We start from the raw sequence: 26031 nt of genomic DNA on the forward strand, positions 1-26031 counted from the left end.
CCCAGAATTCAGATTGCTCCCAGGTTGATGTGGTGATGGTCAGTGAATGTAAAGTGGGATTTATTGATATAATTCAGGATTTCTGACAGGGCAGCACTATTCATGCACTGACTATCAATATGTTGGAATGTTATTATTAAAGTTTATAAATAATACCTTTTTTATAATTCTGCGTTATTCTTTTATTATTATTATTTTATTATTATTTTTTATTTAGTGAATAAACTCCTCACTTATATAAACGCGCGGGATTGTAAAATAATAAATAAATAAGAGGACTCAGCACCTGAAGCAATGCGGACTGCATTTCCCGGCATGCTCCAGCCATACTGGTCCCTTGCGGCTCACAGCAGAGCATGTCGGGAGTTGTAGTTCTCAGCACGGGCTGTACTGACTATTGACATGCTCGCGGTGAGCGTTCCCGCGTTACAGACAGCGGTGATTGGTCAGCGGCCGCGGAGGATGCTGGGAGCACTCGCTGTTTGAACACAGTGGCGGCAAATCTCCCTCAGAGCAGCGAGAGGACCCCCAGTGTAATCCCGCTCTCACACTGACCGGCATGGCTCCCACACCGCGCAAGAGGAAGCACAGCTCGGCCACCCCGGAGGGGTGAGACATTACCGGATTATCACTCCCAGCACTGACTCCTAGCACTCCCAGCATTCCCTGCACTGACTCCTAGCACTCCCAGCATTCCCTGCACTGACTCCTAGCACTCCCAGCATTCCCTGCACTGACTCCTAGCACTCCCAGCATTCCCTGCACTGACTCCTAGCACTCCCAGCATTCCCTGCACTGACTCCTAGCACTCCCAGCATTCCCTGCACTGACTCCTAGCACTCCCAGCATTCCCTGCACTGACTCCTAGCACTCCCAGCATTCCCTGCACTGACTCCTAGCACTCCCAGCATTCCCTGCACTGACTCCTAGCACTCCCAGCATTCCATGCACTGACTCCTAGCACTCCCAGCATTCCCTGCACTGACTCCTAGCATTCCCTGCACTGACTCCTAGCACTCCCAGCATTCCCTGCACTGACTCCTAGCACTCCCAGCGCTGACTCCTAGCACTCCCAGCGCTGACTCCTAGCACTCCCAGCGCTGACTCCTAGCACTCCCAGCGCTGACTCCTAGCACTCCCAGCGCTGACTCCTAGCACTCCCAGCGCTGACTCCTAGCACTCCCAGCGCTGACTCCTAGCACTCCCAGCGCTGACTCCTAGCACTCCCAGCGCTGACTCCTAGCACTCCCAGCGCTGACTCCTAGCACTCCCAGCGCTGACTCCTAGCACTCCCAGCGCTGACTCCTAGCACTCCCTGCGCTGACTCCTAGCACTCCCTGCGCTGACTCCTAGCACTCCCTGCGCTGACTCCTAGCACTCCCTGCGCTGACTCCTAGCACTCCCTGCGCTGACTCCTAGCACTCCCTGCGCTGACTCCTAGCACTCCCTGCGCTGACTCCTAGCACTCCCTGCGCTGACTCCTAGCACTCCCTGCGCTGACTCCTAGCACTCCCTGCGCTGACTCCTAGCACTCTCTGCGCTGACTCCTAGCACTCTCTGCGCTGACTCCTAGCACTCTCTGCGCTGACTCCTAGCACTCTCTGCGCTGACTCCTAGCACTCTCTGCGCTGACTCCTAGCACTCTCTGCGCTGACTCCTAGCACTCTCTGCGCTGACTCCTAGCACTCTCTGCGCTGACTCCTAGCACTCTCTGCGCTGACTCCTAGCACTCTCTGCGCTGACTCCTAGCACTCTCTGCGCTGACTCCTAGCACTCTCTGCGCTGACTCCTAGCACTCTCTGCGCTGACTCCTAGCACTCTCTGCGCTGACTCCTAGCACTCTCTGCGCTGACTCCTAGCACTCTCTGCGCTGACTCCTAGCACTCTCTGCGCTGACTCCTAGCACTCTCTGCGCTGACTCCTAGCACTCTCTGCGCTGACTCCTAGCACTCTCTGCGCTGACTCCTAGCACTCTCTGCGCTGACTCCTAGCACTCTCTGCGCTGACTCCTAGCACTCTCTGCGCTGACTCCTAGCACTCTCTGCGCTGACTCCTAGCACTCTCTGCGCTGACTCCTAGCACTCTCTGCGCTGACTCCTAGCACTCTCTGCGCTGACTCCTAGCACTCTCTGCGCTGACTCCTAGCACTCTCTGCGCTGACTCCTAGCACTCTCTGCGCTGACTCCTAGCACTCCCTGCGCTGACTCCTAGCACTCCCTGCGCTGACTCCTAGCACTCCCTGCGCTGACTCCTAGCACTCCCTGCGCTGACTCCTAGCACTCCCTGCGCTGACTCCTAGCACTCCCTGCGCTGACTCCTAGCACTCCCTGCGCTGACTCCTAGCACTCCCTGCGCTGACTCCTAGCACTCCCTGCGCTGACTCCTAGCACTCCCTGCGCTGACTCCTAGCACTCCCTGCGCTGACTCCTAGCACTCCCTGCGCTGACTCCTAGCACTCCCTGCGCTGACTCCTAGCACTCCCTGCGCTGACTCCTAGCACTCCCTGCGCTGACTCCTAGCACTCCCTGCGCTGACTCCTAGCACTCCCTGCGCTGACTCCTAGCACTCCCTGCGCTGACTCCTAGCACTCCCTGCGCTGACTCCTAGCACTCCCTGCGCTGACTCCTAGCACTCCCTGCGCTGACTCCTAGCACTCCCTGCGCTGACTCCTAGCACTCCCTGCGCTGACTCCTAGCACTCCCTGCGCTGACTCCTAGCACTCCCTGCGCTGACTCCTAGCACTCCCTGCGCTGACTCCTAGCACTCCCTGCGCTGACTCCTAGCACTCCCTGCGCTGACTCCTAGCACTCCCTGCGCTGACTCCTAGCACTCCCTGCGCTGACTCCTAGCACTCCCTGCGCTGACTCCTTGCGCTGACTCCTAGCACTCCCTGCGCTGACTCCTAGCACTCCCTGCGCTGACTCCTAGCACTCCCTGCGCTGACTCCTAGCACTCCCTGCGCTGACTCCTAGCACTCCCTGCGCTGACTCCTAGCACTCCCTGCGCTGACTCCTAGCACTCCCTGCGCTGACTCCTAGCACTCCCTGCGCTGACTCCTAGCACTCCCTGCGCTGACTCCTAGCACTCCCTGCGCTGACTCCTAGCACTCCCTGCGCTGACTCCTGAGTGCTGGGAATGCTGGGAGTCAGTGCTGGGAATGCTGGGAGTCAGTGCTGGGAGCCCAGGAAGCATGTAGCCGACCACTGTGGATTATATGAAGGCGGTCGGCTACATGCTTCCTGAGCCTGGGCTGTATGGAAGCGGACGGCTCAGGGATCATGGAGGTGGCAGGCAGGGGCAGCGCGCGATGGAGCAGTGATCTTCCTGCAGCTCCTCTCTGCTCCCTCGTGCTGTGTAATGATGCCGGGAGCCGGAATATGACGTCATCACTGCAGACAGTGCGAGGGAGCAGAGAGGAGCTGCAGGAAGATCACCGCTCCCTCGCACACAGGAATAGCAGCCCCACTGGGCCCCAGGGACTCCCAAAGTCTAGTGTTAAAGAAAGTGTATGTGTGTGTCTCTGTCAATGAGTGTGCCTGTGTATGTGTATCAGAGAGTGTGTCTTTTTAGGTACCCCCCTCCGATCACATGATTTGTGTTTTTAATCACATTTTTTCCCACGCCGTGTTGGTTTCGCTGTTGCTCGTCCTGCCTCCATAGCGGAGATATTAATGATCTCAGCTAAGCCAATGCTTTCCCATAGGAAAGCATTTTGAGGATATTACGCATGTTCTCTATGGGTAACGTTCAACGCCTCCATGCAGAGCACTAAAACAGGACTTTCTAGTGACCGTCTTAGTAGGCAGCAATGTAAACGCTGCCTTTTCTCTGAAAATTCAGCGTTTACATTGCAAAGGCTACAGGGACAGGCTATAGGCACCAGAACTACAACATTAATCTGTAGTGGTTCTGGTGACTATAGTGTCTATTAAAAATAACTTACTTTATTTTTTTTTTGCTGACTCCTAAATTCCAAACAAATTTGACAAGCCCTGTATTAACCAATAATACTAATATGCAATCTGACTTACGGTTTATTCAGGTTTATTGTTAGAGTTAAGGATACATAATAAAACAACAAAGGGTGTTACACGATAATGAATGTCCAACGGTAGATGGTAATTGCTGGACTCCTGAAGGGAGACTTAGTCTCTACATAGTTTGATAGCCAGACGAGAACAACCATCTCGTGCAGCAAGCAACAGAAAGACCCTGTGGTCCTTTGTCCCCTATTCTATTTAGATATGACCATAATGACGTCAGAGTATAACCCTAGCCATATAAGGACAAGACCCCTAATCCACATTCAAGAGTTCTCAGACTCTGGCCCTTGTCGCCCTAATCGTCATTCATTTTGCAAAAATGCACATCTATTTATTACTGGAATTTACATTTACAGCGCTGTGCAATTTGGGAAAAAGACAATTCAGTATAAACAGACCAATACAAAAGGCAGAGGGCATGTGAGCTTACAATCTAAAGGTTAAACTGGGCAGATGAAACGAGGTAGCAGTGGAATTTGAAGGTTGTGGCAGTGCGAATTAATTGTTTAATTGCAGTTATTGATAACTTGTGAAGGTAGTTAACTGTGGTTCCAAACAGCTGAAAGAGCATGCTATATAGTTAGAAGGGACCAGCAATGCATCTCTATGAGGAGATGCTGATTGGCCAGGGTTGTTTGGCTTGTGCTGGCTCTGCCCCTGATCTACCTTCTTGACAAGCTCAGCCAATCCAATGCTTTCCTATGGTAAACCATTGTGATTGGTTCAGAACATCACTTCTGATATCAGCCGGCAGCAGCACATTCAATAAGGTAACATTTTACTTTACTTAGGGGAGCAGGGGGGCTAGATGATGTCTTTAACACTATACAGTCAGAAATACATGTTTGTTCCTGACCTCACAATGTTCCTTTAAACACGATACCTATTTTTAAATTTAGAATGTTCCTTAAATGGATATTCCCTACTCTGCAGGTATAGCCAAGACTTTGTGCAGCATCTGCTGAAATGCATTGTGGGATACCAAGGTAATGAAAACGTCTAGGTTACTGTAATGGATCCCCTATACTCCGACTGAGTGTTGTAAATCTCCCGAGTCCCAAAGTGACGTAATGATTATAACTTTGCCTAGACTTGATGAACAGTACAAATGAACTGTTTATTATGGCCAGATGGCCCACTTATATACACAGACTCCCAGCATGGGGTCTCAAGCATGTACATGGCAAAACACTCCCAGAAGACACCCAAAGTCTCTGTGTCTGGGAGATAATTGAGTGTACTTTGCTTAAACTAATCTCTGAGGTATAAAATACATAGAACACGTACAGGAACCCCCACAAATATATCCCCGGATAGCCTGGATCTGAGCGCCCAACATATCCAAATAGCGCTCAGATTCCACGAACACAGCCAAATCGTGGCGTCTGCCCAAATCAATTCCAGAGAATCAGCTGTAGCGGTCTGTCGTTTTCGGGAGTTCCAAAGCGAACAAAAAGACGATCGGTTCCCCTGGCTCATAGGTAGCGATTGTTTGCCTTGTTTACATGAACAATCCTACCGAACAGCGCTCTCCTGGCTTGTCATGGGAAGAAGCAGGCGTTTGTATGAAATCACCGGTGTTCGCGAGGTCGAGTGGCCGACTTATAGTTCCAGAACACTGCTTGCATTCGTGCAAAAAGATGGCTGCCATTTTCCAGCGCACGTGTTGTTCGTTATACGAACGGCGGCCACATAGCACTTGAGTTTGTGGTTTCTTTGAAATTTAATGAGCCAGGGGGTGGTCAGTGTTTGGTAGATTGCAGCACCCAAACTGGAGAAATGTGAATTGGGTCGGGAACATAGTACACTAAACTTGGCAAGAAAACGTCTTGAACACAGGGAAAATTGTGAGTTTTGTCACAGTTACATATTGTGTGAGCTCTTTATGAGCTTCTTCATGCCTTTTTAAGACTCAAGCATTTTGAAATTCCATCTCTGTATTCAGTATAGATATATATGTATTAAATGAAAGAATGCTTTATATCCATCTGATGCCAAAATTACTCTACAGCGATCAATGTTTTGACCCCAGCTGGGTCTTTTTTGGCATCAGAATGTGGAATAACTGTAAATTTGGAATTGCAGCAATAAACTGGAATTGGATGAAAAACCTGTTATTATTTATAAAATATCTTACCAGGAAAGATACATTGAGATTTCTCTCGTTTTCAAGTATGTCCTGTGAGTGCACCCTTCTCGGTTGCTTTAATATATTATATATAAATATTATCTGACATTACCCCAACATTTTTACACCAATTTCTAGTTAGTTCTTCTTGTTTCAGCTAGCCATTAAAATAAATTCTTTCATTACCTTTAGCTATAAGTAAACAATTTACTTCTATTTACTTTTATTTCCTCCATTAGGTGTCAGTCATCATTTGGAACTCCTAATAAGAAATTAATGGTTGATTACAGTAATGCAGTGTCTCCTCTAGCGACTCGGAACACCAACAGGTTTCCCTCAAAGAAGCCCTCCTCTTTACCTGGTTACATGGATATGGAGCTTCTCACAGATAAAGAAAATTTTGGAGACTCTCCCATAAAATCCAACGCAGTGAGGAAACTTGTCATCTCTCCAACCCAAAATGTTGCTGTGCCAAAACACACGTATGGTTTATCGCCTCTTAAAAGGTCCCCAAGGCTTGGCTCAGAGTTTAAGCCGACTGTGCCAACAGTATCTTTTTATAAAAAGGATACGTTTTATGTCACTCCTCTGGATAGGAAGCGAATAAAGGAGACCAAGTCTTCAATGACAAGGCTAGATGAAGATTTGTTTTGTTCTCCTGATAAACCCACCAAAAGCCCAGAACTTAAAGATGTCTATAAATTCACCCAAACTAGAAAACAACCAACTAAGCAAAAGGCAAGCCGTAAGCGAGGGAAGGTATTTCCAAAGAATGGAAAATCATTTCCAAAAAGTCCTCCGCCTGTCAAGCCAGCTGTGCCAGTGGAAGACCCTGTGGATGGTCCTAAAGTGGGGGTTTTAGGGTTTAAAATGAAACCAAAGCTGAAGCTTACAGTTGGAGCTGCGTTTTTTGCTACAAGCAAGAGGCCACATTCTGCTCCCAAGAGGACTTCTCCATATATTAAGTTTCTTCCAACCTCAAAATCTACAGCAAAGCTAGGAAACGTTCTCAATGTAGTCCACTCTAGGGATAACATCAGAGAGAGATGCGTGAAGGAAGTCCACAGGGAGGGAATTCTTGTGCAAAAGTCTTCATCAGAAGAAAAGAATGAAGTCAACATAAACAAAGGGATGGGGGACCGAATAACAGAAGCGAAAATGAAAAGTTGCATTAGTGATGATGATCACCACAACAAGCCAAAGAGTCCATCTTATGCCCCAAAACAGCGGGGCGCAGTGGTGTCGGTAAGTTGTGTGTTTGGTATTTTTAAACCAAGACTTATGGCAATTTTTATTCCCTTCTCTTAGCTGAATCCAATTTATACGAGAGTAGCCTATACTAGTGTGAACTCTGGTCAAATCGTGGGTGTCAGACATAAGGAACGTTGTTGCTCTTACCTTCAGGACAAGAGAATTGCTAAATAATTTCTTTATAATGTGGTGTTTGTCATAGTGAAGAGTAACTCTGGGCTTAAAACTTGATAAAATCGAGTTATATGCTGAATGTGGTGGAACAGTTATTTAAAACAAAATAAGTTTTAACTTACGGAAAGTATAGGCACGCCAGCTGTCCAAACGAGATTGATATTGGTGTTTATTGGAAGATAATTGCAGGATTTAAGTAAAGGATGACTACTCCTAGCACTGTACCCTGCTTTAGTGGGTATGGTTCTAGGGGTGCTCTGTGCCCTCATAGTATAATATTTCAAGCTGTTTTAGCACTCACGCTATAATCTGCAAGTAGTTTGTAAAAAATCACACAGCTGTGAGGCAGCCCTCCAGAGCTCTGTCAGGGGGGTCGGAAACCTCCTTCTTACGGGAATGTTTGCATTTTCCCAAGTTGCGTGTATTTGCAGTGGCATGCACGCAATTGGAACTGCTCTTGGGAGATGAACTGCTTATCCCATAAACCTCCGTTGGACAGGGCTTCTAAGATCAAGCCACAAAGAATAAATGAGAGGACCAGGACAATGTCACAAATTTTTGGGTGCTTTTTTATGAATATAAGCAATATCAATAACCTCTTCAGGTTCCTTTTTTTTTATCTTAGTAGCTAGTGGACTACTGACAATGTCTGTATGAGTTTAGCTATTCCTCTTTGATGTAAAATACCTCTTTAACCCCTTAAGGACACATGACATGTGTGGCATGTCATGATTCCCTTTTATTCCAGAAGTTTGGTCCTTAAGGGGTTAAAGGAACACTAGAGTCACCTAAATTACTAAAATAACTAGCTAAATAAAGCAGGTTTAGTTTATAGATCATTCCCCTGCAATTTCACTGCTCAATTCACTGTCATTTAGGAGATAAATCACTTTGTTTCTGTTTTTGCAGCCCTAGCCACACCTCCCCTGGCTATGATTGACAGAGCCTGCATGAAAAAAAAAAACTGGTTTCACTTTCAAACAGATGTAATTTACCTTAAATAATTGTATCTCAATCTCTAAATTGAACTTTAATCACATACAGGAGGCTCTTGCAGGGTTTAGCAAGCTATTAACATAGCAGGGGATAAGAAAATCTTAATTAAACAGAACTTGTAATAAGGAAAGCCTAAATAGGGCTCTCTTTACAGGAAGTGTTTATGGGAGGCTGTGCAAGTCACATGCAGGGAGGTGTGACTAGGGTTCATAAACAAAGGGATTTAACTCCTAAATGGCAGAGGATTGAGCAGTGAGGCTGCATGGGGTATGTTCTATACACCAAAACTGCTTCATTAAGCTAAAGTTGTTCAGGTGACTATAGTGTCCCTTTAACCCATCCTGAAGTTAGGGTGTGCTATGTTGTACAAAAGGAGGGTTTTAACACCGTTTAGGTTGGCACTGCACGCACTAATCTGGCTCTCCCTCCTGCCTAAATACCTTCAGATCGTGACCAGGGACCTGCCTGATAACCCTGGCATTACAACCGCGGGCAGTACCCCCGCAGCCAATCCAGCTGATCAAAGTCAAATTCTGCAAAGTCCCCAGGCAGTGAACGTGCCGCTTTAAGGGGTAAATATACAGATTTATTCACTGAAGTAAGAATTCAAAGTGAACTTCAAATTTTATATATATATTTATTTTTTCTTTGAATTCTGACGTTGGTAAATAACCCTGATGATGGTCGTGTGTGGTAAATCTGAATATGTTAATGGTGCTAACAGGGTTAATTTCTAAAGTGGGAATTGTCTTCCATTCAAAGTAAAATTCCAAATTTAAGGTTATAATAGCTGAAAGGGACTCTATAGTCTACATATAAAAGCAAGAAAGACAGGTCCCCCAGCCTTCCTTCTTGCTTTTATATGAACTTTCAGCAAATAAAAATAATTTTTCGAGGCTTTTTTATATTAAAAACTTCCTCCATTCCAGCGCCGAGCTCCCAGCCATGCCGCACCCCCTTTTTTTTGTCAAAATGACGAAATTGCGGGGCTCAACAGACGCTTCTCTGAGAGAAGCGACTTCGCGCTGCACCAATCGCGTTCTTCATAGAGCGGCATTGAATGCCGCCCTATGAAGACACTCAGCGCCTCTACTGCGCATGTGCGCGTTCGCGAGCTGTCTGACTGACAGCTCAGCTCGCTTTCTATACCCGCCCCCCTCCTCAGCCAAAATGTGTTTGCATAGAAACACTATATATAGAGATCTCTCTATATATAGTGTTTCTATGTAAACACACAAGTAGTAAAAATTAAAGACATACACACACACACTCTATCTCTCCATCCATCCACTCCCATCATCCATATCCACCCCCAAATCCATCCATTCCCATCATCCATCCATCCTCACCCTAAGTCACCCACCCACACTCACTAAATAAGTTTACTTACTGTTTGAATCCTCCCAGACCTGACAGCTCAAGCCACTCCCACGCAGTGCTGACACAGGATACAAAGTGCGTTCACAGTCTGAAGTATTCACCCATGAGTGAATACGTCAGACGTGAATGAAGCCTTTTTAGGGCTTCTGAACTCAGAAGACCCTCTGGTGGCCGTCTGACTGCAACTGGAGGTGTTCCAAGCTTCCAATGTAAACACTGTATTTTCTATGGCTGCAAAAAGGAAAAAGGTTGCAGGGAGCTGTAGCACTCACCTGAACAACCTCATTAAGCTGAAGTTGTTCAGGTGACTATAGTGTCCCTTGAACTAGAAAATAATCTCCAAGCCAGCTGTGCTTCCTGTTTCAGAGAAACTGCTATGTTTACAATTTGGGGTTAAGCCAGCCTCTAGTGGCTGTCTTCCGGACAACCACTAGAGGCGCATCTGCGACGCTGGAGGCATTTAATGTCTCCATCACGCAAATCGTCCATAGGAAAGCATAAAAAAATGCTTTCCTATGGACACTTTGAATGCGCGGGCGGCACTGCCGCGCATGCACATTCCGCTCCGCTGACGTCTGCGGGGGAGGAGAGGTGTGGAAGAAGGTGAGTAACTGAAGGGATTTTAACCCCTTCAGCACCACATGAGGGGGACTCTGAGGGTGGGGGCACCCTCAGGGTACTATAGTGTCAGGAAAACCGCTATAGTGATCCTTTAAAGCCAATCAGTTGTAAAACCATGAGATAACAGAATTCCTTTTCTCAATCCTCATTGCGTGTGTTTTACAAAGTGTAAAAAAAAAATAGAATAAATAGTTGTGGAACTTTTGCAATTAGTTATTTATCAGTTTATTGGATAACTGTGACAGAAGTAAAATGCCAGATTAGAGGGATTCAACTTCCGGATTTTTTTATTTTAGTTTTTTTTTAAATTCTTTTTTTAATTAAAAAAAAAAAAAAAAAGTGTATTTTATTTACCATTAGAACTGACAAATCACCATATCCTTGTCTGATTGGCTGCAGTGCTATCAGGTGTCAGTCCATGCATCATGTGACCAATAGGGCAAGGATTGCAACTTAATTCAGATCTGACATTACATGGTGAGCATATTGTGCCTCTTCTATTACACAGGGATTTGGTTCATAGAAACAAAATTATATATCAAATATACCGGTCTATAGCCGCTTTCATCAATGTTATTCCTTGTCTAGGAGTATATGTAATAATGCAGAAGGCTTGAAAAGTAAATAATTATGTTAACTGACCCCCTGCTTGACTATTGATAATGGAGAAGCTTTATTAATTGACAATATCAATGTTGGCCATATTTCAAATCCATTAATTGAACAGGACACTGGAAGAGGATTCAGGGGACTGATGATTTTGGGGACAGCATTTGTAGCTTTCCCACCAGCAGCACAAAGAGACTCTGGTTCCTAGGCTGCCTTTTTAATTTTTGTATGAAATATGGTGAGGTGCGTAGTGGAGATCGTGTTCTAATAGCAATCTGTGGCCGCATGGTAGAGTTGTGGAACATTTTGAATTTGCATTGTATGCCAGCCTGTGCCAGAATAGACTTGCACATTATATAGGCCAAGGTATTACTTATCCAAAATAAGTGTACTATGCAGATTAATTTGTTGCATTCTACGTGATGAGGTAATGGGGAGTCCTGACCATAATAGATTTTTTTTTACCAGCAGGTGGTTCCTGATTCACAGCTTGACATGGATGAACAGATATTGAAATCATCTGACAAAAAAGGTGTGCGGCTCTGGTTATTGCCTATTCGATAGGAATTTGTATTTAAAACAAACTGACTTCTAGTGCCAATATGAGTTAAAGGGTTGCTCAAAGTACCAAGATCATATCAGTGATTTGACCATCTCCGGCAGTGTCATTGAGGCTTTATTAGCCAGCCCGGAAAAAGAGTATATATTTATTTATTTTCTCTAATACAAATCACATTCCGTTTAGTATTTTATCATATGATCGTTATTTTCCTCTCTAAACCGTTCTGTTACCTTTATGTCTTTAGCCTCCACAATTTATCCAATTTTCAGCACCCCTACTGCAGGTAAAAAGAGGTACGTGTTTGTTTTATATCGTGCGTGTCTAGTGTGCATGTCAACCACATTGCAGAATTTTTCAGTTAGTTTGTCATCCTCCCAGGCCTTTTGATTTCCATGGAGATCTGTCATCCCCCATTTGCTCCAGCACTCCATCTGCCACTTCCATTGGTTTAAACCTAATCCACAAACCAAGCAAGAAGAAGAAAGAGGCAAACAAGGAGTCTGAAGACCAGCTCATTATAGTGAGTCTTATTATTTACATTCTGTTACTTTGTATATTGATTGTTTGTGACAAAGTTGGAAAGGTTTACTTTGCTAGTTAACCCCTTCCCGACCGTGAATGTACCAGGTACCTCCGCAGCAAATAGGACCCATTTGCTTACCTGGACCGGCGATCCCAGTCTGGGGGATGGGACTACCCGAAACCCCAGCAGTCCCCCTGCGCAGCATTGTGATCGCCATGATCACATGGCCACAGTAGGAGTCTATGGAGCTGCCAGCAGGGGGACTGCCTGAGCTGTCAGGCAGTCCCCCAGCCAGCTAAAAGTGTAAAAAATAAACTTAAATATGTATAATATATTCTAAAATAAAGCATTTTATAATAGATTATGCGTATATATGATTGCATTATAAATGTACTTTGAGATTTATAAGCATATATCGCAAAATACACATGTAATGCAATATTATATATGCATAATATATTATAAAATGCTTTATTTTATAATATACATATATAGGAAATGTGTGTGTGTGTGTGTGTGTGTGTGTGCGCACACATACATAATTATTTGATTTTATTAATTATAATTTGAAGGACCTGCCAGACAGTCCAGAGAATTTAATTAGCAAGCCCTGTATTTCACCCCGTAACTTAACAAAACAACATAAAACCTTTACATGGGGGGTATTGTTATACTCTGGAGACTTCGCTCAACGCAAATGTGAGTGTTTAGAACAGTAAAACGTATTACGATGATAAATTCACCAGTAAAAGTGCAGTTTTTGTGTTAAAAAATTGAACGCTAACTTTGGCAGGCGTTTTTGGCTAAGTGGCTACTACAAAAAACTGGACATACCCCATTTTAAATACCCTGGGTTATCTACTTTTTCAAATGGTATGTCATGGTGGGGTTAATTTTAATTTCTGGGCTGCCAGGCCATCTCAAAGGCGACCTAGCCAATCTGGCAAATAGCAATTTACAAAAACAGAAATTGGCAAATCTTATGTTTGACCTTGTAACTTTCCAAATCACCATAAAACCTGTACTCGTGAGACATTACTCTACACAAATATGAGTGTTTTAGAGCAGTAAAATGCATTACTGTATACTGATATCATTGGTGATATGGCAGTTTGTATGAAAAATGCAAAAAAACTAATGTGAACGCTAATATTGGCCAGGGTTTGTGACTTAGTGGCTACTAAAAAGATTGGGCATGCCCCATTTTGAGTACCATAGGTTGTATACTTTTACAAATGGTATGCCATGATGGGGTTAATTTTCATTCGTGGGCTGCTATAGCCCCAGCAAACCAATCTGGCAACTTTACATATTGAAAACGGGAAAGCCCTACATTTGACCCCTGTAAGTTTTGCAAAAACCCATAAAACCGGTACATTGGGGGTACTGTTGTACTCAGGAGATGTTGCTGAACACCTATTTATTCTCCGCTCCTGTTTTCAAAAATATATGGTTTGATGGGGTTAAATTACATTGGCCGGCTTCAGAAATGTCCCAAATAGAACATGGGGGCATTATGACCACCTGTAAAAATTCCAAGTTGGAAAACTGGAATGTGCACCCTCCAAATAAGGTCTTTTAGCCCCCAGAGAACCCGACACACCTATACATGGGTGGTATCACTGTTCTCAGGAGATGTTGCTGAACACATATTGGAGTGTTTTTTGGCAGTAACCTTTAAAGTTCTCTGTACATGTATTCTTAAATTGCTATGTGTGTCAAAGAAAAATCACCAATTGTTTTTATTTTTTTAAATTTGGCATAGATTTGGTGGTAGAATGGTTGCATGAAGAGTCAAATTACCCCAAGTTTAATATCTTAGTTTGTCTGCTTTTTAAAAAATATATACATGTGAAGGGTTAGTCAGGGATTCCTGACAGATATCAGTGTTACAATGTAACTTTCGTTAATAAAAAAAAGCTTGAGAAATGGCAAATTCCTACTTGTACTTATTGCCCTATTACTTTCCAAATAAAGCGAAGAACATGTTAACTTTGGGTATTTCTAAACAAAATTTAGAAACTATTTAGCATGGGTGTTGTGACGAAAGTACCTTCGTCACTGGGATTTGGAGAGGCCTGCTTGCAAGCCTCTTGCCCTGTCGATGTATGGACCTTTTATAAACTCTATTTGGGCATATTGGATTGTAACGTACTGTTTCTGCCCCTTTAAATTATATTGGAGCAGTTCTGCAGCTTTGAAGTGGCACTTTGGATACAGTCGAAGCGGCCGCTGTTTGACATACGAACACGTGGTGGCCATTTTAATTCAGTCGAACGCGTTTAGCGGTGTTTTGTCGTCGAGTTCATGGAACTCAAATCGGACACTTGACGGCACGAACAACGCTGAACTTTACCTTCTCTAAACTTCGGGAGTCGAACAGCGTTCGACAATTCGAATGCCATTTTAACATTGACATTTGCATGAACGGTTGCCGTTCGTCTATTTGAACTGCCTTCAACGTGGGAAATAGACCGGCCGCACAGCCAAATTCTGTGGAACTGTTTTGGGCATGAAAGCCATGCTGCGGTCGGTCAAAAGAGACCTCCATAGACATTTGAACCCCATGGCGATTTAACTATGTTCGTGGCATCTGAGAGCTGTTTGGATATATTGGGCGCTCAGATCCAAGCTATCTGGGGATATTTCACATGTGGGAGTTTTGTGAAACAAAAGTTATGTATTTTAATGTGTTTCTGTTACAGTTTTAACTTAAGAATATTTTCTGTACCTGGAGATAATGGAGTTTACTTCAGCCACTTAAGCCAATTATCTCCAGGATAGAGGGGAGGGATTTTACTGTGTATGTGGGAGTGTTACTGTGTTAATTATTGTTCCCATTGGTTTGTTTCCCTTTTGTCCCAGTTTACCACCAGGTCCAGGGGGTGTGCCTCTGGCCTGATAATGTGTATAAAATAAATGCCTTTATATAAAATGTGTGGATACAGTAAATGAGTAAGCGGAAAATTACAGCTAAACACAAACACAGCAGAAATGTAAAACCAGCTCTGGTCCTTTAACGGTAAGAAAATGAAAAAACAGTCTTGTCACTAAGACCCAAATAGAAAAAAATAAAATAAAAAGCTCTGTTAAATATAAATCAAATGAAAAACTGCTACAAAAACTGCAAATATCTAAAACCGTTTGCAAGAGCTATTGATCTCTTGTCTGTAGCCTTCTAACCCCACCCAATCACAGACTCCCAGTGCAACTCAATGAGAAGTCTTTACAAGGCAGGTGCTCTGGGTAATTACAGCCTCTGGAGTTTATCTCCACTGGGCCAACCAAATTGGGAAATAACAGGTCAGGTTGTCTGATTAAAAGTGTGTGGGAGGCGGGGGGGGGGGGGGGGGGGGGTGTAACAAGGATAAATTATAAGTATCAGTTTCTACTGAAATCTGCACTTTTTGTTAAGGTAGTGTGGGGGTGCACACGCTTACATTAGGGGTCTGGAGTGTCCCATTAAGTTCTGCTTTAATGTTATGTTATTTTTACCTAACTTTACACATAATTACAGAATTCGCTCCAGGTTTTATAAGTGGACTAACCTTGGTTATGTAGTGGTTTTGTGGTGGAATCTCGGTAAAAATAAATTTAGTAGGCCGAGATTACCACGTGGCAGGTGTACGTGCATATGCTGACGTATCGATCAGTTGGTTGCACGAGGCAAGATACGATCAGTAGTGTACGGAGCATGTGCGAGAATACAGGATATAGTATTCCCCTCCTCCATTGTGCTGGACAGGCCATGCGGTCAAGCAGGAAGTTAATTCTTATTTGTATTGATTGGTCAAGAGACTGTGCGGGTGGAGCTTAATATGGGAGGGTTTATGTGCCTATATAAGGAGCCTGCACTATTGTCCGGGGCTCAGAACTTGCTGTATTTTGGTGACATTAGTCCCTCTGAGTCCCGATCGGTGATCCAATAAAGAATCTCTTCCTTCCTGAAGAAACCTGTGTCCATCTCTCTGTGCTTGGCTTCCGTCAGTTTCTCCGGTATCAGTTTATATGAGATATATTTCCCACTTGTGCTAGCAGAGCTTGGGAGAAATATTTCCCAATCCTCTTTGGACAAGGTTAAAGGAACACTAGTTACCTAAACAACTTTAGTTTTAACCCCTTAAGGACACATGACGTGTGACATGTCATGATTCCCTTTTATTCCAGAAGTTTGGTCCTTAAGAGGTTAAGCAGTTTTAGTGTATAGATCATGCTTCTCAGGTTCCACTGCTCAATTCTCTGTCAGTTAGGAGTTAAATCACTTTGTTTCTGTTTTATGCAGCTCTTGTCACACCTCCCCTGGCTCACAGCCTGTATGAAACCAAAAAAAATGGTTTCACTTTCAATCAGATGTAATTTACCTTAAACAATTCAATCTCTTTCTCTATAAATTGAACTTTAATCACATACAGGAGGCTCTTGCGGGGTCTAGCAAGCTATTAACATAGCAGGGGATAAGAAAATCTTAATTAAACAGAACTTGTAATAAAGAAAGGATAAACTGTACATGACTCTTTACAGGAAGTGTTTATGGAAGGCTGTGCACGTCACATGCAGGGAGGTGTGACTAGGGTTCATAAACAGTGATTTAACTCCTAAATGGCAGAGAATTGAGCAGACTGCAGGGGCATGTTCTATACACCAAAACTGCTTCATTAAGCTAAAGTTGTTTTGGTGACTATAATTTCCCTTTTATAATTGCTGTCTGAGATAGAAAGATGGCTCCTTTGACATCCTATGTCACATTGTGTGTGGGAGACAGGTGCTGTGAAGGTAACGATGTTACAGGTATTGATGCTTCTTGTTCATGTAAAGACAGGATTCAAATTTTAAATGAGATTGGGTTTTACCAAGCAGGAGCTAGCATCCTCGCACATCTTAAGTCTAGCAGTAAACCAAAGTAGGATGAACAGAGTCATTATATTCTTAATGTGTGATCTTGTATTCGCTTTACATTCTATGTGACTGTGCGTACAGGTCTCCCAATGAGGAGAGTAATTTATTGATTCATGGCTTCTTGACAGGATGCAGGACAGAAACACTTTGGTCCAGTGGCTTGCAGCACATGTGGGATGATTTACTCTGCAGCAAGTCTGGAAGACGAAGCACAGCACGTACAGTACCACCGGCGGCTGATGGAGGGCATTCGATACATGGTGAGTCCAGTGTTCTAAACTGGAATATAATATAGAATAGATCATGTTGAAACATAAAAACTAAATCTGATGTGCAAAACACAGAGGACTAATCTATAAGGAGTATTCTGTTTTGTGGTGTTTGGATGGTTTGTTTAGGAAGATCCATTTTAGGTCACGTTGTGGCTTTGCATTTTTGTGGACAGATCCATATGTGCTCTGTGCCGAAGCATGTGAATCAAGTAATCACATAACACAATCAGGTCCAGATAAATTTAGGACAAAAACTAAACATACCCCATGTATGTCTTCTTAAAGAAACACTATAGTGTCAGGAATACAAACATGTATCCTTCACACTATAGTGCTGGAGTGGTTGGTTAGGTGTCTGCCTCCCCTCAAATTGCAGTGAAAAATAAATTTTACTAACCTCTTCACTCTCACTGAAAAGGCAGTGTTAACAATAAAAAGCCATCAGAGACTCTCTATAGACACCAGAAATAAGCTGTAGCAATTCTGGTAACTGTAGTGTCCCTTTAATAAGGTAAAGGCATTCTATGTAATTGTGGAAATATGTGGACTACTTGACAGATGAGATTTCTGTACAATCCTGTAGCTAATATTTTTGGTTCTGCCGGACTGCTCATCCCAGTAAAGCTTACTACAGTAAGGGACCAGGAACTGTTCACAGAGAAGTGACATTTTATCAAGCTTTACTGTAGGCCGATTTCAACCATCGTGTTTGTAGCAGTAAACAAAGTCCAACAAATTATATCAGAAAGGGAAATTCATGCATTAAGCTATCTTTTAACGTACACAATTACTTGAAACTGGATACATTACAGCAATGTACAACCTTTGGGATTTAGAAGAATAAATAATGCACAATCTGATAAAATTAATCACACTCTTTAAGCATCCCATTAATTGCCTTTTTCATTGTATCGCAGGGTTGGAAGAAAGAGAGAGTGGTGGCTAAATATTGGGATGGAAAAATCTTATCAATATCCCCGGATGATCCCAAGTATGCACTAAAAAAGGTATGGAGGGAAAATGAATGTATATTTTTTTCTTACTTTCATAATGGTTATTTTCTAAACCTGTTTTATCACTAAAAGGTATTTTGAACAACGCTGTTAATAGAGCCTAATGAAAATCATTAAGTCCAATGTGTAACTGCACTAACAGGCATAAAAGGGGGTTAAAAGCCGTTTAGTAGATCTTCCCTTCCAGAGACACAGGCACAGCTACTGTAGACACCAATACACTGAACCGGAGAAGCACATGAATGCTCTCAAACATATGAATGCTGTAAACATACGAATAGGTTTACATTCCTAGCAGTCGAACTGGAACAGCATACAATAAATCCCCCCCCCCCCCCCCCCCCCAAGAACGAGACAAGGCTCCGTTTTGAGGGTCAAGCAGGAACAGACAGAGCTGTGGGTTTATTGTTCTTATATACACATTCGTACACATTAGTACGACCCACAGGGTTTTGGAAAACAACCAATAAACACGTACAATACACTCCCACACAAAATCCTCCCCTCTGCCTGTGATACAATTACCTTACACAATGGGTAATGTAATTATCACAGACAGAGAAATACAGGTTTTTCACATTATTCATAACTTTAAAACTATGCATCACATTTACATAAAACGTTTCCAGAATCTGCATATTCCAAATACAAACATACGTCAAAATCATACAAATTGGTCCAGTGGTTCAAAAGATAGATCGTAGTCCTTTGTGACCAAATGAAGCATGGCTTTTCTGCCCAAAACCAGTTCCACAGAGTCTTCTAGCCTGGAGACAATTGGGAAGTAATCCAATTATCTCCAAGGACAGAGGCAAAACTCCATTGAACACATGGCAGCAAAAGACAATAAAATATATAACTGTGCAGCCATTGCATAAAACAGGTACATTCAACATATCCCCAGATAGCTTAGATCTGAGCGCACATTATTACTGAATGTTGCTCAGATCACATAAATACAGTTCAATTGCCATGGAGCCAAAGTCTTTCACATAGTCTTTCGTTATACGAATGGGCTCCATGACATGGCTATCTGGGGTATCACTGTTCAAATAGGGCAAGTACGGAATGACCCGGAAAATCAAGCGTTTCAACATGGACCATAGTCTAAAGGCAGCAGGCGGGCAACCAGGCTCCTCCAATGCACAGTGGCGAGATTGGTCTCATCACACCATGTTTCGCACGTTTGAATTGACGCTAATAGTCCTACAAAAGCAAGAAACTTCTGAAAATCTTCAAGGAATTATGTCATAAAAATGGGAACAAAATCCTTCTTGAATCTCCTGAATAACGAAGCTATTATTTCCACATTAAGTATTATAATTGTACATATTCTATGTGATGGCATTTGGTTTTTCAGTTTTTATATAGAAAAAATTAAGTTCGGTTTGAGTTTGATAAAAATAAAATGTATTATTGAATAAGCACTTGCATTTTATATGGATTTTAAAAAAAAATCCTCCATGCACATATTCTTATACACTGCTCCAAAAAAAATAAAGGGAACACAAAAATAACACATCCTAGATCTGAATGAATTAAATATTCTTCTGAAATACTTTGTTCTTTACATAGTTGAATGTGCTGACAACAAAATCACACAAATTTAAAAAATGGAAATCAAATTTTTCAGCCCATGGAGGTCTGGATTTGGAGTCACACTCAAAATTAAAGTGGAAAAACACACTACAGGCTGATCCAACTTTGATGTAATGTCCTTTAAAACAAGTCAAAATGAGGCTCGGTAGTGTGTGTGTGGCCTCCACGTGCCTGTATGACCTCCCTACAATGCCTGTGCATGCTCCTGATGAGGTGACGGATGGTCTCCTGAGGGATCTCCTCCCAGACCTGGACTAAAGCATCTGCCAACTCCTGGACAGTCTGGTACAATGTGACGTTGGTGGATGGAGCGAGACATGATGTCCCAGATGTGCTCGATTGGATTCAGGTCTGGGGAACGGGCGGGCCAGTCCATAGCATCAATGCCTTCGTCTTGCAGGAACTGCTGACACACTCCAGCCACATGTGGTCTAGCATTGTCTTGCATTAGGAGGAACCCAGGGCCAACCGCACCAGCATATGGTCTCACAAGGGGTCTGAGGATCTCATCTTGGTACCTAATGGCTGTTAGGCTACCTCTGGCGAGCACATGGAGGCTGTGCGGCCCCCAAAGAAATTACACCCCTCACCATTACTGACCCACTGCCAAACCGGTCATGCTGGAGGATGTTGCAGGCAGCAGAACGTTATCCACGGCATCTCCAGACTCTGTCACGTGCTCAGTGTGAACCTGCTTTCATCTGTGAAGAGCACAGGGCGCCAGTGGCGAATTTGCAAATCTTGGTGTTCTCTGGCAAATGCCAAACGTCCTGCACGGTGTTGGGCTGTAAGCACAACCCCCACCTGTGGACGTCGGGCCCTCATACCACCCTCATGGAGTCTGTTTCTGACCGTTTGAGCAGACACATGCACATTTGTGGCCTGCTGGATGTCATTTTACAGGTCTCTGGCAGTGCTCCTCCTGTTCCTCCTTGCACAAATGCGGAGGTAGCGATCCTGCTGCTGGTTTGTTGCCCTCCTACGGCCTCCTCCACGTCTCCTGATGTACTGGCCTGTCTCCTGGTAGCGCCTCCATGCTCTGGACACTACGCTGACACACAGCAAACCTTGCTACAGCTCGCATTGATGTGCCATCCTGGATGAACTGCACTACCTGAGCCACTTGTGTGGGTTGTAGACTCCGTCTCATGCTACCACTAGAGTGAAAGCACCGCCAGCATTCAAAAGTGACCAAAACATCAGCCAGGAAGCATAGGAACTGAGAAGTGGTCTGTGGTCACCACCTGCAGAACCACTCCTTTATTGGGGGTCTTGCTAATTGCCTATAATTTCCACCTGTTGTCTATCCCGTTTGCACAACAGCATGTGAAATTGTCACTCAGTGTTGCTTCCTCAGTGGACAGTTTGATTTCACTGAAGTGTGATTGACTTGGAGTTACATTGTGTTCTTTAAGTGCTCCCTTTATTTATTTTTTTGAGCAGTGTATGTATGTAGGGAATATTAGTGAGTGTTTGTAAATAAAGTTTTGAAATGTGTTTTGTTTTTTTCAGGCAGAAGAGGTTCGGGAGCTTGTTGACACAGAGCTAGGGTTTCAACAGAGTACCCTAGTGTGCCCAAAAAAGACTAAAACCTACCTGTTCATCTCCAATGAGAAGAAAATAGTTGGATGCGTGATTGCAGAACCAATCAAACAGGTGAGCTGAAGGATTTTCTGGAATACAGTGCACAAATACATCTACCATTCTATTCTTAATTGAAAACTTCTTTGCAGGCATATAGAGTCATTGCTGAACCCATCTCTCCGGAGTCCGTTAGTAGAGATACTTTGGACAGACACAGAGCCTGGAGATGCTCCAACACTCCACAAGAAGCCATATGTGGGATCAGCAGAATCTGGGTCTTCGCTTTAATGCGCAGAAAAGGCATTGCCAGGAAACTGATGGATGCAGTGAAGTGAGTTAACCTCAAATTATCTTTTTTTTTTTTTTTAATTTAATAAGTAGAACTTTTTGGCAGTAATAAGGAATGCGTTTCATTTCATAAAGGTTGGGGATAGAACCAACAACAGATTTATTGGTAACTATGGTTTTAGCTACGGTTTCTGTTTTTCTAAAGATTTTTGCTTCCCGTTTCCTACTAATGTGAGGCAGGAAATACCCTGAGCTCAGGTGCCTCCCTGGAGCTTAGAAATTGCTTGTTGGGTTTTATTGTGCAGGTAACCGTGTAGCGCTGTCGTAGATCCCTGGATTTATTTTGCATGCGGTTGCCAGTTGATAAATTACAGCTTTGGATGGCAGGCTGCACTGCGAGACTATTACAGCTGTGCAGACGTTGTTCGGCCAACATTATGATTCTTATTCATACTTAAAGGGACACTATAGTCGCCAGAACAACTACAGCTTATTGAATTTGTTCTGGTGAGTAGAATCATTACCTTCAGGCTTTTTGCTGTAAACACAATTTTTTCAGAGAAAATGCAGTGTTTACATTACAGCCTAGTGATAACTTCACTGGCCACACCTCAGCTGCTAGAGGTGCTTCCTGGGTCAGTGCTGCAAAGTGTCTGCACACTCTGCATGCAGACACTGTATTTTCCTCATAGAGATGCATTGATCAAATTAATCTATATGAGGAGATGCTAATTGGCCAGGGCTGTGTTTGGCTTGTGCTGGCTCTGCCCCTGATCTACCTCCTTCACAGTCTCAGTGAATCCTATGGGGAAGCATTGTGATTGGCTCAGACCAGCACTTCTGCTGATGTCTGCAGACAGGGGCAGAGCCAGGAGCTGCAGACTTGAATACAAGTAAGATTTTTCTATATTTAGAGAGGGGGGCTAGATGGTGGTTTTATTACTATAGGGACAAGAAAACATGTTTGTGTATCTGACCCTATAGTGCTCCTTAAATGCATTATGGGAGCTGCATGCCTTAAAGATGTAGTGAACACTGTACACATTGAACAGAATAGAATGAGTCATGGATGGAGTCTGAGTGCAGCATGTGGTTATTTTACAAAGTGAGTGGTCAAGCAAAAGAACTCTCCATGCACCATAACCACTACAGTGTGTTATAGTGGGATTGGTGCATGGAGTGTTCCTTTAATTTAACTGTTAGTGGCAGACACTGCTAACTGACAACAGTCCTGGGAGGAGTAAAGTAACTGTACAACAGCATGTAGCTACAAAGATGGATTTATTTACACTACAAAAGCCAGAAAATGTAATTGTTTATTGTGTTACTGGTAGAATGCCAATTCTAGTTTAAGTGAGTTGAATAATTGAACATTAAGTAATAATCCCTCATTTATGATGTCATGTACGCTTGAAGTCTTACCGAGCATATGGTCATTTTCAGGGTTTAAAATTTCTACTCTCCATAGCATACACAACAGGCTAAATTTCACTAGCCAATGGCTTGTGCTCGAGTTTAAATTGAGTCTCCGTTCTACTGATTAGTTTTGCAACTATTTATTATTCTGTTAATCAAAAGTAAAACTTTTTTTTTTTCTTTTTCTTTCAAAGAAGATTGTAGGCTATTCTGACGTGCCGCCTTTTTTGTTTCAGGAGTTCCTTTATTTATGGATCGTACCTCACGACAGATGAAATTGCCTTCTCAGACCCAACCCCGGACGGCAAACAGTTTGCCAGCAGCTACTGTGAAATCCCAGATTTCCTCGTATACAATTTTGTCCGCTAGGACACCAGTTTTGCTTGTTAGCTTTTTTTTTTTTTATTTTTTTTTTTTTTCCTTGACATAGTAAACCATTTAGGATGTCAGCGACTGTTGCACTTTGTTTGTTTTTACCAGTTTCTTCTGGCTGCTGCTTGGCACATGTTATCTCTTGTGACATGTTTATTTTTTTTTTATATACATATATTTAAGAAATGATGTACTATAAAATACAGCTTTAGGAGACTTTGGAGTTACTAAAATGCTTTAGCATGTTTGCTATGGGCAGTCAGATCATATCTCCAAAGCTACACCTTGTTTGGCAATTTCTTGCCAGTTTGGTTGGTCCCATACATGAAAAGAGCCCGATGTTATACATGTGGACAATGGATCCATTCATTTAGAGGTGCAGTAAAGAAGTATATTGATAGTAAGAGCTGATCCATGTGCATGTATCCTCTATCCTTATTTTAGGCCCCAGGAGAGTTTATATCAATTTTCATTGGTGATGTTCCATATTGTAAAATAAAATTGTGTTCTAGGTTGACCTTTTCTTCCTCTGTAAATATTTAGATTGTGAATATGTTTATGTTGTATTAAAGTCTCGCCAGGCCCCTAGCAGTGATATGGGTCAGTTTAATAAATTGAAGAGCTGGCAGTCATGCATCGGAAACGCCACCTGCATTGGATATGGTATGTTTTCTGTGTTCCAGGAGCTCTGCCCAGCAGCATCCTATTGATTTCACTTTGTTTGCATTTAGTGTAACTTTTGGAAACCTTTTACATTAAGTGTGGCTGAGAATTAGGGGACAATCTAGAGTGCAAGCTTCTCAAACATGGCTCCATTCATACAAAAGTTGGAGCTAGTAGGGATCCCAGTGCTAATTAAGGGTGAAAGTAAATTTGCTAGGGTTGATTTGTGTGATACTGGAAGATGCATTCTAACGAACTTCGCCAATCTGTCCCCAGATAGGCCTTGGGTTGTGCACAGAATGCATAAAAGCCCTATTTTCAAACTAGTCAGTCAGTTCTTTGTTGTCATCATGCTGAGCCAAATGTGTAAAGACCTTTCAAAACTTGACTATATTAAAGGAACACTATAGTCGCCTAAATTACTTTAGCTAAATAAAGCAGTTTTAGTGTATAGATCATTCCCCTGCAGTCTCACTGCTCAATTCACTGTCATTTAGGAGTTAAATCACTTTGTTTCTGTTTATGCAGCCCTAGCCACACCTCCCCAGGCTATGATTGACAGAGCCTGCATGAAAAAAAAAAACTGGTTTCACTTTCAAACAGATGTAATTTACCTTAAATAATTGTATCTCAATCTCTAAATTGAACTTTAATCACATACAGGAGGCTCTTGCAGGGTCTAGCAAGCTATTAACATAGCAGGGGATAAGAAAATCTTAATTAAACAGAACTTGCAATAAAAGCCTAAATAGGGCTCTCTTTACAGGAAGTGTTTATGGAAGGCTGTGCAAGTCACATGCAGGGAGGTGTGACTAGGGTTCAAAACAAAGTGATTTACCCCTAAATGGCAGAGGATTGAGCAGTGAGGCTGCAGGGGCATGTTCTATACACCAAAACTGCTTCATTAAGCTAAAGTTGTTCAGGTGACTAGTGTCCCTTTAAGGAGACAGCTCCTGTAGTGTTAGCCTGAGGCATGTTCTGTGAAAAATGTCAACATTGCTATGGCAATGATTCCCCTTTGATATAGTAAAAGAGCACCAAAACTACCTCTTAAATGATAACTAGGCATCAAAACAACTTTGGCTAAATGAAGCAGTTTTGGTGTATAGATCGTGCCCCTGCAGTCTCACTGCTCAATTTTCTGCCACTTTTAATGTAGCGTTTTTTGTGTTTAGAGAGACCTTAACCATTTTAGCAAAGATCTGGAGATAAGCAAGAGATTGACTATAGACCAACATTGCCTATAATTACCTTCCTGTAAAAATAGATTTAGTGTGCTAGGTATGTACAAAGTGCTGCACTTGCTGGAGAGACTTCATGAAGAGATGTTTTAAAAAAAAAAAAAAAAAAAAAAAAGATTTAAACTCTTCTTGCCTGGTTGTACTTTTTTATTTGTTCTGCTTAAATTTTCCTTTTTCTATAAAGAATGAAATTATAGTGAAATCAGACTAAACTGGGTAATAAAATAAATTTGGTCTAGGCACTCTAGATTGCTGCCGAAAGGCAGGTTTGTTGGAACAAAAAGCCTTTATCAAGATCATGATAAATTATCTACTAAACTGGGTTTTTCTGTCATTTACTAATGTTAACCCCAGATTGCAGCATTCGCGGGTGTTAACGCTGCTCCTGTCTGTCTCGGTA

General features: G+C 42.9%; 1 protein-coding gene across 2 annotated transcripts; it reads left to right on the top strand.

The window, feature by feature from the left end:
• The first annotated feature begins 390 nt into the window (after positions 1 to 390).
• Positions 391 to 24370, top strand: ESCO2 (establishment of sister chromatid cohesion N-acetyltransferase 2). 2 transcript variants are annotated; one of them, XM_063440789.1, is made up of 10 exons: positions 391 to 609; positions 6411 to 7416; positions 11671 to 11734; positions 12009 to 12057; positions 12143 to 12284; positions 17312 to 17443; positions 18373 to 18462; positions 21580 to 21723; positions 21801 to 21982; positions 23592 to 24370. In XM_063440789.1, the coding sequence occupies exons 1-10, from the start codon at positions 560 to 562 to the stop codon at positions 23722 to 23724; spliced, it is 1992 nt and encodes a 663-aa protein (XP_063296859.1). In that variant the 5' UTR covers positions 391 to 559; the 3' UTR covers positions 23725 to 24370. The 2 variants fall into 2 exon arrangements, with proteins under 2 accessions (XP_063296859.1, XP_063296860.1); XM_063440790.1 differs by having other exon boundaries at positions 11674 to 11734.
• Positions 24371 to 26031: the final 1661 nt, after the last annotated feature.

This window comes from Pelobates fuscus, chromosome 2 (assembly GCF_036172605.1).
Source record: "Pelobates fuscus isolate aPelFus1 chromosome 2, aPelFus1.pri, whole genome shotgun sequence".
NCBI classification, from domain to species: domain Eukaryota; kingdom Metazoa; phylum Chordata; class Amphibia; order Anura; family Pelobatidae; genus Pelobates; species Pelobates fuscus.

What these genes read in the sequence shown, in the direction of transcription:
- ESCO2 (XM_063440789.1), top strand. Translation starts at nt 560, where the DNA reads ATGGCTCCCACACCGCGCAAGAGGAAGCACAGCTCGGCCACCCCGGAG. An exon ending in AGCTCGGCCACCCCGGAGGG is followed by an intron (nt 610 to 6,410) that starts GTGAGACATTAC and finishes TTCCTCCATTAG; the next exon opens with GTGTCAGTCATCATTTGGAA. An exon ending in CCAAGTATGCACTAAAAAAG is followed by an intron (nt 18,463 to 21,579) that starts GTATGGAGGGAA and finishes TGTTTTTTTCAG; the next exon opens with GCAGAAGAGGTTCGGGAGCT.